The sequence below is a fragment of the Brachyhypopomus gauderio genome, unplaced genomic scaffold (assembly GCF_052324685.1).
Source record: "Brachyhypopomus gauderio isolate BG-103 unplaced genomic scaffold, BGAUD_0.2 sc125, whole genome shotgun sequence".
NCBI classification, from domain to species: Eukaryota; Metazoa; Chordata; class Actinopteri; order Gymnotiformes; family Hypopomidae; genus Brachyhypopomus; species Brachyhypopomus gauderio.
Genome location: NW_027506946.1, coordinates 460,118 through 473,111, shown reverse-complemented (window position 1 = coordinate 473,111; position 12,994 = coordinate 460,118). Strand labels below are relative to the sequence as shown.

General features: G+C 41.5%; 1 protein-coding gene and 1 long non-coding RNA gene across 3 annotated transcripts; one reads left to right on the top strand and one right to left on the bottom strand.

Moving 5' to 3' along the window:
* Positions 1-296: 296 nt before the first annotated feature.
* On the bottom strand, positions 297-2,146 carry LOC143498934 (uncharacterized). Its single transcript, XR_013126004.1, has 3 exons — positions 1,985-2,146; positions 1,425-1,516; positions 297-1,011 (listed from the first exon to the last, which is right to left on the bottom strand). It is a non-coding gene; the product is annotated as an uncharacterized LOC143498934 (long non-coding RNA).
* Positions 2,147-2,305: 159 nt separating this feature from the next.
* On the top strand, positions 2,306-6,666 carry LOC143498933 (protein kinase C delta type-like). 2 transcript variants are annotated; one of them, XM_076993839.1, is made up of 11 exons: positions 2,306-2,496; positions 3,045-3,137; positions 3,323-3,706; positions 4,399-4,529; positions 4,796-4,963; positions 5,200-5,291; positions 5,421-5,483; positions 5,592-5,730; positions 5,849-6,037; positions 6,205-6,330; positions 6,497-6,666. In XM_076993839.1, the coding sequence occupies exons 1-11, from the start codon at positions 2,361-2,363 to the stop codon at positions 6,653-6,655; spliced, it is 1,680 nt and encodes a 559-aa protein (XP_076849954.1). In that variant the 5' UTR covers positions 2,306-2,360; the 3' UTR covers positions 6,656-6,666. The 2 variants fall into 2 exon arrangements, with proteins under 2 accessions (XP_076849954.1, XP_076849953.1); XM_076993838.1 differs by having other exon boundaries at positions 2,311-2,496; positions 3,042-3,137.
* Positions 6,667-12,994: the final 6,328 nt, after the last annotated feature.

The following is a 12,994-nucleotide window of genomic DNA, read 5'->3' as shown; positions in this document are numbered from 1 at the left end:
AGTAGGTATAATTATTGGCCACTTTAGTTGGCACAATTCTTTTCAGGCCAGCTTTGTAGTTCAACAACTAAAGATCATTCAATTTCTCTGCATAGATTGATTGTCTTCACTCCACTCATTTATGGCCCAGACCACCCCTGAGCAGATATTATATGGGTGGTGGATCACTGTCAGCAGCACAGTGGTATATGTGCTTTTTATTTTTTAAATCAATTACATTTTGCAGTCTTAATATCTGAAATGATGTCTTTGTAATTTAAAATAAGTAGTATATGTGTAACGACCTGCGCTGGGCAGAACAGGGAGGCAGACACAAACGCTGAGAGCGAGATTTATTAAAGGAAATTCCATTGACAGAGTCGAAATAACGGGCGCAGGTCAGATCGGGAAGGCAGTCCATACATGAAATATACACAGGCATGACAACGGGTACAGAAAACAACAAGACAGACTAACTAAGGAACAAAAGGCAAAACACACGGGAGACGGATAACACAAAGGCGCAAACTTACGAACAGCTGGAATGACTAGGCACAGGTTTGAACAAAAAGACCAATACGGACATGGGAGACACAGGGACTTTTATACACAGGACTAGACAAGGACCAGGTGCGAACAATGATAACAGGGGCGTGGCAAACAATGGGAAATCACAGAGACAACGAGCAGGGCGGGATAAACAGGCAGGGAATACAGACATGAGGGAACCCAGAGTGACAGCTACGAGAGGAGGCGTAGCCCTACGTGACAATATGACTGTATTCTGTGTTTATTGACATTTTTCATAGCACCCTACATTTTTACACAAATGTACAAAGTTTAGAATATTATTACTTACCAAAGTTCTTGGCTTGTGCCATTGCTGCTCACTCTCTGTGCAGCTCAGGACAGGAGGAACAGCAGGAACTCTTAGTTGTGAATAATGTGCAGTTTGATAAAGCAATGCCACCACATGATTGCACAAAGTTGTCCCAGCAACACATGAGCAGGTCTCGAATCATCTAAAGAAATCTGCAAAAATACAAAATGTAGCAAATACAATGAGAAACAGTATCAAGTGCAATTTAATTAAAAAAACTGTTTACAAAATAAAATCAGCCAGGAAAGGCTATATAATTAGAACAGTCACTAATAGTCTACAGTGTTGCCTAATGTGGCCCTCATTTGACATAAACAATTTACCAGCTTCAATAGTATTTACAATAAAGTAAATCAGGAAACATCTGAACAAATACAGTTTCTGGGGGTTTTGCCTTTTAACATTCACTTTTCCTGACATTAAGTCATACTCACATTGCCAGATAACATTACTCAAAACATTACTCCACTACTTACTTTTCACCAACAAAATGTTTTTAATCCCCATAAACATAAATCTAAAACAACATTCATAGCATCTATCTTCTAAAGCACTGTCACCCTACACTCGAGCTGTGTGGCTTCTCCGACTTCTTCATCGACCTAAAACAGGTCGCCCTCACACACATCTCTCCTGTCACCTGATCTTTGTTCAACACTAAAATGCAAATAAAAGAACAGACTTAATCACAGTATGTGTTTAATAGTGAAGTGAGATAACTCAGTCCTGAGACAGGTTAAACAGCAGTCTCCGGCGCGGATTCCGTGTTTGTAAACAAAGCACAATATTCGTTGTTTTGTAAACAAACACGCGTCGGCGAACACCGTCGAGTTGCGCTTTGTTTACAAACACAGATTCCGCTGTTTAACCCAGTCATGGCCGGGCTAAACACAGGGATCCGCCGGGTTTGTGTTGATCTTGAGTTTAAGCTCTTACGAAGTTTAGTGTTCAGACACGACCAGCTAGCTAATACACACACACACACACACACGCGCGCGCGCGCACGCACACACACACACACACACACACACACGCGCGCGCGCACGCACACACACACACACACACAATGCTAACGCTAACTAATTTACGTTTAGCTGTGTGCTAGCGCTAACACGGAACACTCACCTTCGTAGTTGTCAATATAACTAGATATGTACATCTTGAAATCTTTCTCTTTCTCGCTCGAAGAAGCCGCGGCATGTGTGTCTTGACGATCCGATGAACATCGTTGACCGTCACTCGAGGGAGGTCCTGCAAACAGCGCGTGTAAAACGTCATTGTTGACGTGTCTCTGTAGTCGCGCCCGATAACCGGAAATGATACTGCCGGTATATGGGCATGCGGAAACGTCACGTGCACAGAGCGAATAAAAAATATATATTCCCATAATTCCACATGACGTCATAATACCTGCTCTGTCGTCATAACGACGGCACAACAAATGAGGGTATATATAAAATTGCATGTACAGTATAATTCCATATCAGTCCACATAAAGACAATGAAGTGGGAAGATATTACAAGGTGTTGTCTCTGGTGCTGGTGCATCGGCACCCAAGATTTGGATGACACAGACACAGAGGAGATATACGGAGGAACAGAACCAATACAGGAGACCGAAAACACCCATGGCCTGAGTGAGTAAATGAGTACAATAGTGACAACTTATTTTGGGGCATATATTGGGGCTTATTTTGTTCTTTTAACACAGCTGAATTTGGTGTTTATTGGTAAAACCAATAAGTGAAAAATAGAAAAAAAAAAACTGATAATTTGACAGGTTAATTTTTATGAAGTCAGTGGTGTTGCTATGGCAACATACCAACAAACCCCGGTCCACAAATAGTGATAGTCTCAATATAAATCAAATAATAACGATTCAATTACATTTGTGTCTTTCTTCTTGGCTTTGTATATTTATTGATTAGAAAAAGTATTTGAAGGGATTTTTTAATGGGTTGTGTATACCGTATTTTCTGGACTATAGAGCGCACCTCAATATAAGCCGCACCTACCAAGTCTTTTTAAATGGAAAATGTTGTATAACCCGCACCGGGCTATATGTCGCATATATCTACTGCTTACCTAATGCTTATATTAACACAGTTCAGCTAAAAAAACATTGACCTGTTATTACATTGTAACGTGTACTTAGGACTTGTTGAAAAAATCATTTTTGCAGTAGCACCTTTGAATAACAGTATTCTGGATGAGGCCTGTGAGGAGCTGCTCCTCGTTCTACTGGACGAGACTGAGGACTCCTATAACCCATCTCTAGGTGACCAAGACACATTCATACAGAATATCAATTTGATAACATATTTCATAATTTGCTGACATCAACGTGTTCAGTAGCTATTCATATCAAACAAGCACACATTAACACAATTCAGATGAAAAACATTCACCTGTTAATTTCATGTAATATTTAATTATGGCTTCTTGAAAAAATCTTTTTTGCAGTAGCACCGTTGAATAACAGTGTTCTGGATGAGGCCTGGGAGAAGCTGCGCCACGTTCTCCTGGACGAGATTGAGGTCTCTTTGAACGTAAGTGTTCTGGACGATGCCTGGAAGGAGCTGCTCCAGGTTCTCCTGGACGAGACTGAGGTCTCGTTGAACACAAGTGTTCTGGACGATGCCTGGAAGGAGCTGCTCCAGGTTCTCCTGGACGAGACTGAGGTCTCGTTGAACACAAGTTCTCTGGACGATGCCTGGAAGGAGCTGCTCCAGGTTCTCCTGGACGAGACTAAGGTCTCGTTGAACACAAGTGCTCTGGACGATGCCTGGAAGGAGTTGCTCCACGTTCTCCTGGATGAGACTGAGGACTCCTACAACCCATCTCTAGGTGAATCTCAAGTTGATAACATATTGTAATTAGCTGATATCAACATGTTCAATAGTTATTTTCATATAATTCAACTCAACTCAACTTTATTTATAGAGCACTGTAAGAACGGCAGCCAAAACAAAGTGCTGTACATAAGAATAGAACATTAGACATAAAACAAATAATAATAAAAAATGGATAAAACAATATTAACTAAAGCGGTAAAAGGAATCAATAGAACAAATCAAAGAATTAAACTAAAGCAGTAAAAACTAAAAATATACAAAGTCTCATGCTGTGTTTAAAGCCAATGAATTAAAGTGGGTTTTAAGACTTGTTTTTAAAATGGGCAGTGAAGGGGCTTGTCTAACATGCAGTGGTAGGTTGTTCCATAATCTAGGAGCAGCAATGGAAAAAGCTCTATCCCCTCTGAGCTTACGCTTTGCGTTACTTTTGGCGTCTCTTGCCACAGGGCATATGGTGTCACATGCATCCCTGTAGGGAAGAGCAGGGCTGCCTTTGTAATTCACCCAATAATAGAAAATATTTATTACAAAAAAAAAAACTATATGCACTTGAACTTGGGTTAGACCAAGTGCCAAACTAAAGTGGCTAATCTGTGTGGCATCACCCAGAAACTACTGGCTGAGGTATTCACCCAAGTTAGCTAGATGTCTGGATGTGTAAAAATGTACTGTACATCTCTGTAGATGCGTCTCCATGTGGTCGTCTTTGTGAGGGTTCGAGTCCTCGCTCCCTGTCCAGGATCAGCCACCAGACACACATCACTGTGGAGCACTTCACCTTTCACAGTGTACTGGGCCAGGGAAGCTATGGCAAGGTAGAGTCTTCCCCTTCACGCGGCTCCCACGTCCTCCACACACACACACTGACTCTGTGTCTCTCTTCACTTCTCCTGACTATTCACTTATCATTTTTACATGTCTGTCCTTTTGCCCTTCTATTGTTAAATACTATCTCCACAAGAATAGACCAAACAAACTATTCCATCAAATCTTCATATTTCATGGATGTGTGTGTATGTGTGTTTTATTTTTCTTTCACTCTGGTCTGTTTGTCTATTTCTCTCCCTTGGTCCCTGCTCAGGTTTTTCTGGCTGAACTAAAGGGCAGCAAGGATTTGTTTGCTGTGAAAGCCTTGAGGAAGGACGTGATGAATAATAACGTAGAGTTCACCATGGTGGAGAAGCGGGTGCTAGCTCTGGCATGGGACTGTCCCTTCCTCACCCACCTTTACTCCACCTTTCAGACCGAGGTAGTAAAGAACAAATTAACGGTTACATTATACAGTTGCTCCACCTCTCAGTCAACAGTAATGGGGTGTCCAGCAGGACTCTTTTGTATAGGCAGTAATTAACCACACCAGGCATTGTCACAACTGTTTACTGTAACTTATACTTCATGGAGTCACTGTGGTATTTAGATGATTGTTGAGTCAGTAATTCTGCTTGTACTCATACCAAAGTGTTTATGGCATTGTCTGCATGTTAGGAGCACTTGTTCTTTGTCATGGAGTACCTGACCGGAGGTGACCTGATGTTCCACATACGGGAAACAGGAAGCTTTGACCTCTACACAGCCACGTGAGGCAACACACACACACACACACACACACACAATGATGTTTTTTTGTATGTCTTATATAAATATAAACGTAGGTGTGTGTAATTATAGTCCGGTCTGATGGCTCCTGGTTTGTTTCTTTCTTCCAGATTCTATGCAGCTGAAATTGTGTGCGGACTCCAGTTCCTTCATGGAAAGGGCATCATCCACAGGTAACACACACAAACAAATCTACATGGACATTCTGTACTTTCACCTTTACTGTTCTTGTCTACTGAACCACATTTTTGCCACATTTTTGTATTTCTCTCCTGCATTAGGGATCTCAAGTTGGACAATGTGATGCTGGATGGAGAAGGTCACATAAAAATTGCGGATTTTGGCATGTGCAAAGAGAATGTTTTTGGAGACAATCTTGGCAAAACATTCTGTGGGACACCATACTACATGGCCCCTGAGGTATGAGATGGCATCAAATGAATTTGACATTGAATGTTCTCACCTGTAGCAATGTCAATGTAATTCAGTATGCCCTGAATGTGAATGTGTGTGCATGTGTGTGTGTGTGTGTGTGTAGATCATTCTGGGTGAGCGGTATTCATTCTCTGTGGATTGGTGGTCATTTGGTGTGCTCCTATATGGGATGCTGATTGGTAAGCCTCCATTCGATGGTGAAGAGATAGATGATATTTTTGATTCCATCATTATGGACATACCTGACTTCCCTGACTGGATCACTCTGGATACCAGAGACATGCTAGAACGAGTAAGCATGCACAAAACCATACCTGATGACACATTAATAATAGTAATAATAATAATAATAATAATAATAATAATAATAATACTTCACAACCAAGACATGAATAGACACACTGAGATATTTCTATTATGAATAATATTCTTGCTTTTGGTTTTCTTCCATGAACAAAGCTGTTTGAGCGAGACCCTTCTTATAGACTGGGTGTTGTGCCTAATATCCGAGGTCACTCATTCTTTGAGATCGTCGACTGGTCTGCTCTGGAGAGGAGAGAGATCCAACCCCCTTACGTGCCAGTGGTATGAGCTTTCTTTCCATCTCTTTCCATTTCTTACAGTCATCTCTCATTCCTGTTTTTTTTTACTTTTCATACTGTATGCTCATAGAGCAAATTGCAAAAATACAGATACTGAAAAGCAGCCTCTGTTCATCATGTGATTTGCTTCCATTCTCCTTCAACCACAGAAATCATCCAATGACGGTGGCAACTGCGAGCAGGAGTTATTAAACGACCGCCTGTCCATGTGTGAGAAAGGCTTGATTGGCTTAACGGACCAGAGTGCGTTTGCTGGCTTTTCTTTCGTCAACCAGCACATGGAGCATCTCCTGCAGGGGTGTAAATAAAAAAAATGTAAATGTGCCATATTTTGTCAATTGTGATTTATACACCCCAATCAAAATTTGTCCTCCGCTTTTAACCCATCTGTGCAGTTAGAACACACACACACACACACACACTAGTGATTACTAGGGGGCTGTGGATCACATGTGCCCAGAGCGGTGGGCAGCCCTAGCAGGTGCCCGGGGAGCAGTTGGGGTTAGGTGCCTTGCTCAAGGGCACCTCAGTCATGGCCTCAGGTCTGAGAATTGAACCCACGACCCTCCGGTCACAAGACCAGTTCCCTACCACCAGGCCATGACTGACCTGGACAAGTGATGGACAACCTGCTCCACATCTTAACATGGCAGAAGAAGATACAGTACAAATGTGTGATTAAACTATACAGCCAGTGTTTTTATGTGTCACTGGCTCTCCCTTCTCAAAATAAAACCTGTATTTTGGGCATGGTCTGGGGGTGATTCACAGAGGTGTCAACTGGCCATAACTGCTCCTCCAGGTTATGTATTCCATTTTAGGCAATATTTGATACACCCTTGCCAAATCCATGTAGATCAGGTATCACCAAATGGCGGACCGCGGTCCGGATCCGGACCCGAACACCGTCCTGTCCGGACCCAATCACATTCCTGATCAACTGGATACGGACCCAAATGCCAAAAAAATTTTAACGGGAGACTATATTTTAAACCGGAGAATTTATTTTCAGACGAGTGTTACGTTCACCACCCATTTGAGTGTTACGTTCACCCCCCCCCCGCTCAACAACTTTCGTTCGCCACCGCGGACCCGGACCTAAGGTCTGAGCTATCTGCCAAAAATGGACCGCGGAAAGATTTAATTGATTACCCCTGATGTAGATGTTTTGTTCAAGTAACCATTCATTATTGTAATTCAAAAACATTAGATAATCCCTCATTGATTGTGTCCATGAATCACTGATAACACCTTTAAAGTATGTGGAACGGCAGAGTAAGGGTTAATAACCCAGTTTGCAAAAGAGGTTACTGAAAGTATAGATAAAAAGATATAGATTATGTACAGTTGAAATCGTATTGTGAGTTTGCAGGGGTATATTTAATTTAAGCACATGTGCATATGGTTTCATTTTTGTGTGCATAAAGCTTAGAAAGGAAATAAATACAATGCATTTTAAAAGGTATTGTAACGAGTGAGAGCTAAGAGGACACAAATACTGAGGATAGCAGGGTTTAATAGCTGGAGTGTTAACATAGAGGATACGAGGGTAACGAGGCATACTAATTAAAATACAACTATCACAAATCAAGAACTAACAACCAGACAGGATAACTCAGATAACAAAAGACAGAGGATAAAACAAACACAAGAACTCAGAACAAGGTAGATAAACACAGAACCAAGATTACCACCACAGTGACTTCCAAAGAGGGACTGAAACACAGGGAGTACAAGTACCAAACCAATCAAGACAAACTAGAAACACCTGAGCTGAAAGCAAGGAAGGAGGGACAGACAAGACAAGGTGAACAACAGAAGACCTGGGCTGTGTTCGAAATAGACTACTACATACTGGATACTGCATACTGGACTCAGTATATACTGGATACTGCATACTGGTCCTCGTAGTAGTATGCAGTACAGTTTCCAGTATGCGACAAAAGCAAAGCACACTACGGGGTCACGTGAACGTAGCGTTGCATGATGGGATGCAGTACACCACGAAGATAGCTCTGTTCGCGTACTGGAATATTTTGCGGAAGTAGTAGGTCATCCGGGTATGTTTCGCGTACTGGAAATTTTCATTTTGGTCACATACTGCATACGGCATACTGATTTGGGGCTCAATCAGTACGCCAGTAGTATGTAGTAGCAGGGTTGCCAACTTTTGACGTTCGCTTGGAGTGAGATTTTAACCTGGAGCCGGTGGCGAGTGTATTTTGTTGAGCCGGCGGTGGGGGGGGGGGGGGGGGGGGGGGGGTGGCGAACGAAAGTTGGGCAAACACAGATTCACAGATGGACACAGATTCAGTGTTATATCGCCGGTGGATGGCGCCAGAGCTAGCGAACTAGTAACGTATTGAATCATATATGTGGATCTGAGGTAAATAAACTGGATATTTTTTTTCGGCGTGAGATATCGGAAGTGTGGCGTGAGAGCGTGTGAAAACGGTCAAATGCGTGTGTCTCACGCTCAATGCGTGAGAGTTGGCAACCCTGTAGTAGGCTATTTCAAACACAGCCATGGACTGGACTTACTGGGGAACGGATCTAAACAAGGTCACACAGAAGACACGGACTGGACTGACAGCAGGAGAGAACACCGACAGGGGTGTGACAGACAGAGGGAAAGCATAGAAACAGGGCGGGATAAACAGACGAGGAGAACACAGGCACATTGAACAGTACCGGAGTGACAGCTAGAGAGGGGGACGTAGCCCTATGTGACATGTATATTAACCATGCATATTTGCACAGGTTAACATTTAAATAAGTGTAAAATCTTTTTGTCTTATACTGTATATGTGTATGGTGTATAGTGGAAAGATATTTGGTATAGGCTCTCTTGGCTTTATGTGTGGTGTATATGTGCACTGTATGAATATTGGTGCATTTAAGCTATTTTTACTACTTGCCAATTAAACACGGGCATATGATCAAATGGTTTATAATACACTGCTTTTTGTTGGATTCTCATATTTAGAGATACATGCTCAGACGCTGCTTTATGGGAAACATTTGTAGGTAGGCCTACAGTCATTTGAAAAAGTTTGGGCACCCCAATTCATCTTAAGGAGATGAGACAGTTTACAGACAGGAGATCCTGAAATTGGCAGATTGGTGCTCAGAAAATAATTTATCTCTGAACACAAAGAAAACCAAAGAGATAATCGTCGACTTCAGGAAACACAGCACGACCTAGACCCTTTATACATCAACCTAGAACCTTTATACATCAACCTAGCCCCTTTATACATCAACCTAGCCCCTTTATACATTAACCTAGCCCCTTTATACATCAACCTAGCCCCTTTATACATTAACCTAGCCCCTTTATACATCAACCTAGCCCCTTTATACATCAACCTAGCCCCTTTATACATCAACCTAGCCCCTTTATACATTAACCTAGCCCCTTTATACATCAACCTAGCCCCTTTATACATCAACCTAGCCCCTTTATACATTAACCTAGCCCCTTTATACATCAGCCTAGCCCCTTTATACATTAACCTAGCCCCTTTATACATTAACCTAGCCCCTTTATACATCAACCTAGCCCCTTTATACATTAACGGTGAGTATGTGGAGGGTCCACACTTTCCGGTTCCTTGGTGTCCTTATCTCTGCCAACCTAGACTGGAAACACCACAGCAGTCATCAAAAAGGCTCAGCAGAGGCTACACTTTCTGAGAGTCCTCAGAAAACACAAGCTGGACTCCAACCTACTGCTGGTGTTCTACCGCGCCTTCATCGAGAGCCTGCTGACGTACTGCGTCACAGTGTGGTATGGCAGCTGCACCATGGCAGACAGAGAGAGACTCCAGAAAGTAGTTAAAACAGCACAGAAAATAATTGGCTGCCCTCTTCCATCCCTGATGGACATTTATACCTCACGCTGCCTCAAAAAAGCTAAAAACATAATGGAGGACAGCATCCACCCTGGCTTTGATCCGTTTGACTTGTTGCCCTCAGGGAAGAGCTACAGGTGCATCAGAACAAGGACAAACCGATTCAAGAACAGTTTCTTCCCCAAAGCAATCACCACACTGAACTCACACATGCACTGATCCCATAACTGAACCTCCAATCCCATAGACTCTCACCATATAATAAATGCAATAATAATAAGTGCAATAATATGTGGAATATGTGCAATATTACTATTTAACTATTTAACATGCAAATCTTAGTGTTTAAACTAGAACTGGAAATTCTCCACACCTTTATTGTATTTAAATTTAAAAATCTTTATTATTCTATACTGTAAAAATTTTTCTGATACTTTTTATATTCTGTATGTTTGCACTGAAAAAGGTAAGCTTTCAATCTCATTGTACATGTGTATAATGACAATAAAGGCATTCTATTCTATTCTATAATCATTTGTAGTTGTCAATGAGTGCCCGGAGCGGTGAGCAGCCTCTACAGCGCCCGTGGAGCAATTCAGGGTTAGCTGCCTTACCCAAGGGCACTTCAGGGTTAGCTGCCTTACCCAAGGGCACTTCAGGGTTAGGTGCCTTACCCAAGGGCACTTCAGCCCTAGAGGCTGTAGAGCAGGGATGGGCAACTGGCGGCCCGCAAATAGATCAATAATAATTTAATAATTAAAAGAAAAAAAAATATGAGACATGTGGGTAAAATGCTATAATTAAGTATGTTTAGAGACACATTTATGTACCCATGCTTAAACAGCAAAAATGCCCATAGACTTGCTAGGGTTAAGGACATGTTAATGCATTTATATGCAGAAAATAGATGTATGTTGGTGCAATAAACATACAGATCTGAATTCATTGAAAATGTTCTTATTGAGAATAATTTGTAGTGTCTTTCATATCCAATTATTTGAAGTGCGTGGTCATGTGGCCCTCCAATAATAGTGCTGAAAATTTTTTGGCCCTCTTTATCATGGAAGTTGCCCATCCCTGCTGTAGAGGCTGCTCACTGCTCCGGGCACGTGTGCTCACTTCACCTGTGTGTGTACTTAAATGTGTGTTTCACACATTGTGTAAGTTGTGTTTAAAGGTGTGTTTAAATATATTTCATTGTTTTATTATAGGTGTAATTATATTCATTAAAAAGATGCATGTAATTTTATAGAAAATGAATTATTATAATAAAGAAATTAGCATTCATCTGGTCAGTGTCTTGTGTAATTGATACAGTATGGTAAGCAATCAGAACTCTCAGGTGGGTGACAAATTATTACTAAAATAAATTAAACAGTACTTAAACAGTGAATTTATTGCAGTAAATCAGCATTTGGTCACAACACATGTAAACCACATTTAATGTACAAAAATGTACATGAATATATATATACATAACTACAGATAATTACATTACATCCTCTGTTGGGATTTTTGAGATAGATAGCTAGATAGATAGATTTATTTATGTATCCCAGAGGGGAAATCGTGTGTTACAGCAGCGCAATCCATATATAGATATATAGATCAATGGGCTGACCTGGCTAATATTTAAACGGAAATATGTCAGCACCCCGTGTGCATATAGCCTATTCTGAAGTAATTCCATTTTTGTTGAAAAATCCGACACTCTGTGTCCGCTTTTCTCTTTTTTTGACAGACATTTCACTTAACAGGGTGCAGACAATATAGGAACTGCAGATTTTAACTAAATGGAGTTTATTCTTTTTTAATAATCCAGGTTTATTCCGTGGGCTGGACTGAACCCCCTGGCGGGCTGGGTCGCCCCTGGTGTATACCATCACAATCACAGCATCATTACTCTTAACAAGGTCTCGAGGAACATCAAACCAACTGAATAAATTATCGTGAAACTGTCAAGAAAAACTCAAATGTCTCGAATTTTTGCATTCCGAGTCGACAATGTTGCCTGTGGAGAACCCAAACATTCGAATGCCGACACAACTTCTCCAGGTGTGGCTGGAATGTTTAAAATGCACGTTTTACAGCCCTTTAAAGAAGTTATTCATGTTTAAGCAACTGCTTTGACGACAGAAATGCTTAGATACAATTTACAAAACATGATACACTCACCCATCACCAAGTCTCTAAAAGACATGTGATTGATTATAATGTTGTATTTACCTGTTCCGGGATTCTCAGGGGGACTGGCGGCCCATCCAGCTCCTCCTCTTATAGTGGCCGAAGGGCCCTCGGCCTACTGAAGGAGGGGAGGGGGGTTACAGTTCCTGGGAATACCTGAGGACGGAGTTGTATGCAACAAATGGACATATTAATTATTATTCTTGTCATGTTATGTTACTGCAGTAATGTATGTATGTCATGTTTGTGTTTGTAGGTAACCCCTGCTAGTAGTAGTGGTGTGTCCCAGCTTAATTAAGGGGAGGAGCTACTAGTATAAGAGGCCTTCCTCTCAGAGGCTAAGGAGGTTGAGGTTGGTTGGTTAATGTTGGTTGTTTGATATTGGATGTTATTGTGTTGAGCCCAAGAAACTTAGGGGCTAGACTGGCTGCTGATTGCCAGCGCTTACTGGAGGTACTGCTTATAAGCCTTTGTGGGCTTGAGTACTTTTTATGTTTGTTTTCCTTTTATACAGTTTTTCTTTTCGTTTACTAGTATTGGTGATTTACTCCTTTGCTGGAATACACAATTAAAACACCTGGATTGGGAACTCCAATGTCTGTATTCACC

What these genes read in the sequence shown, in the direction of transcription:
- LOC143498933 (XM_076993838.1), top strand. Translation starts at nt 2,361, where the DNA reads ATGAAGTGGGAAGATATTACAAGGTGTTGTCTCTGGTGCTGGTGCATC. An exon ending in CGAAAACACCCATGGCCTGA is followed by an intron (nt 2,497 to 3,041) that starts GTGAGTAAATGA and finishes TCATTTTTGCAG; the next exon opens with TAGCACCTTTGAATAACAGT. An exon ending in CTCCTATAACCCATCTCTAG is followed by an intron (nt 3,138 to 3,322) that starts GTGACCAAGACA and finishes TCTTTTTTGCAG; the next exon opens with TAGCACCGTTGAATAACAGT.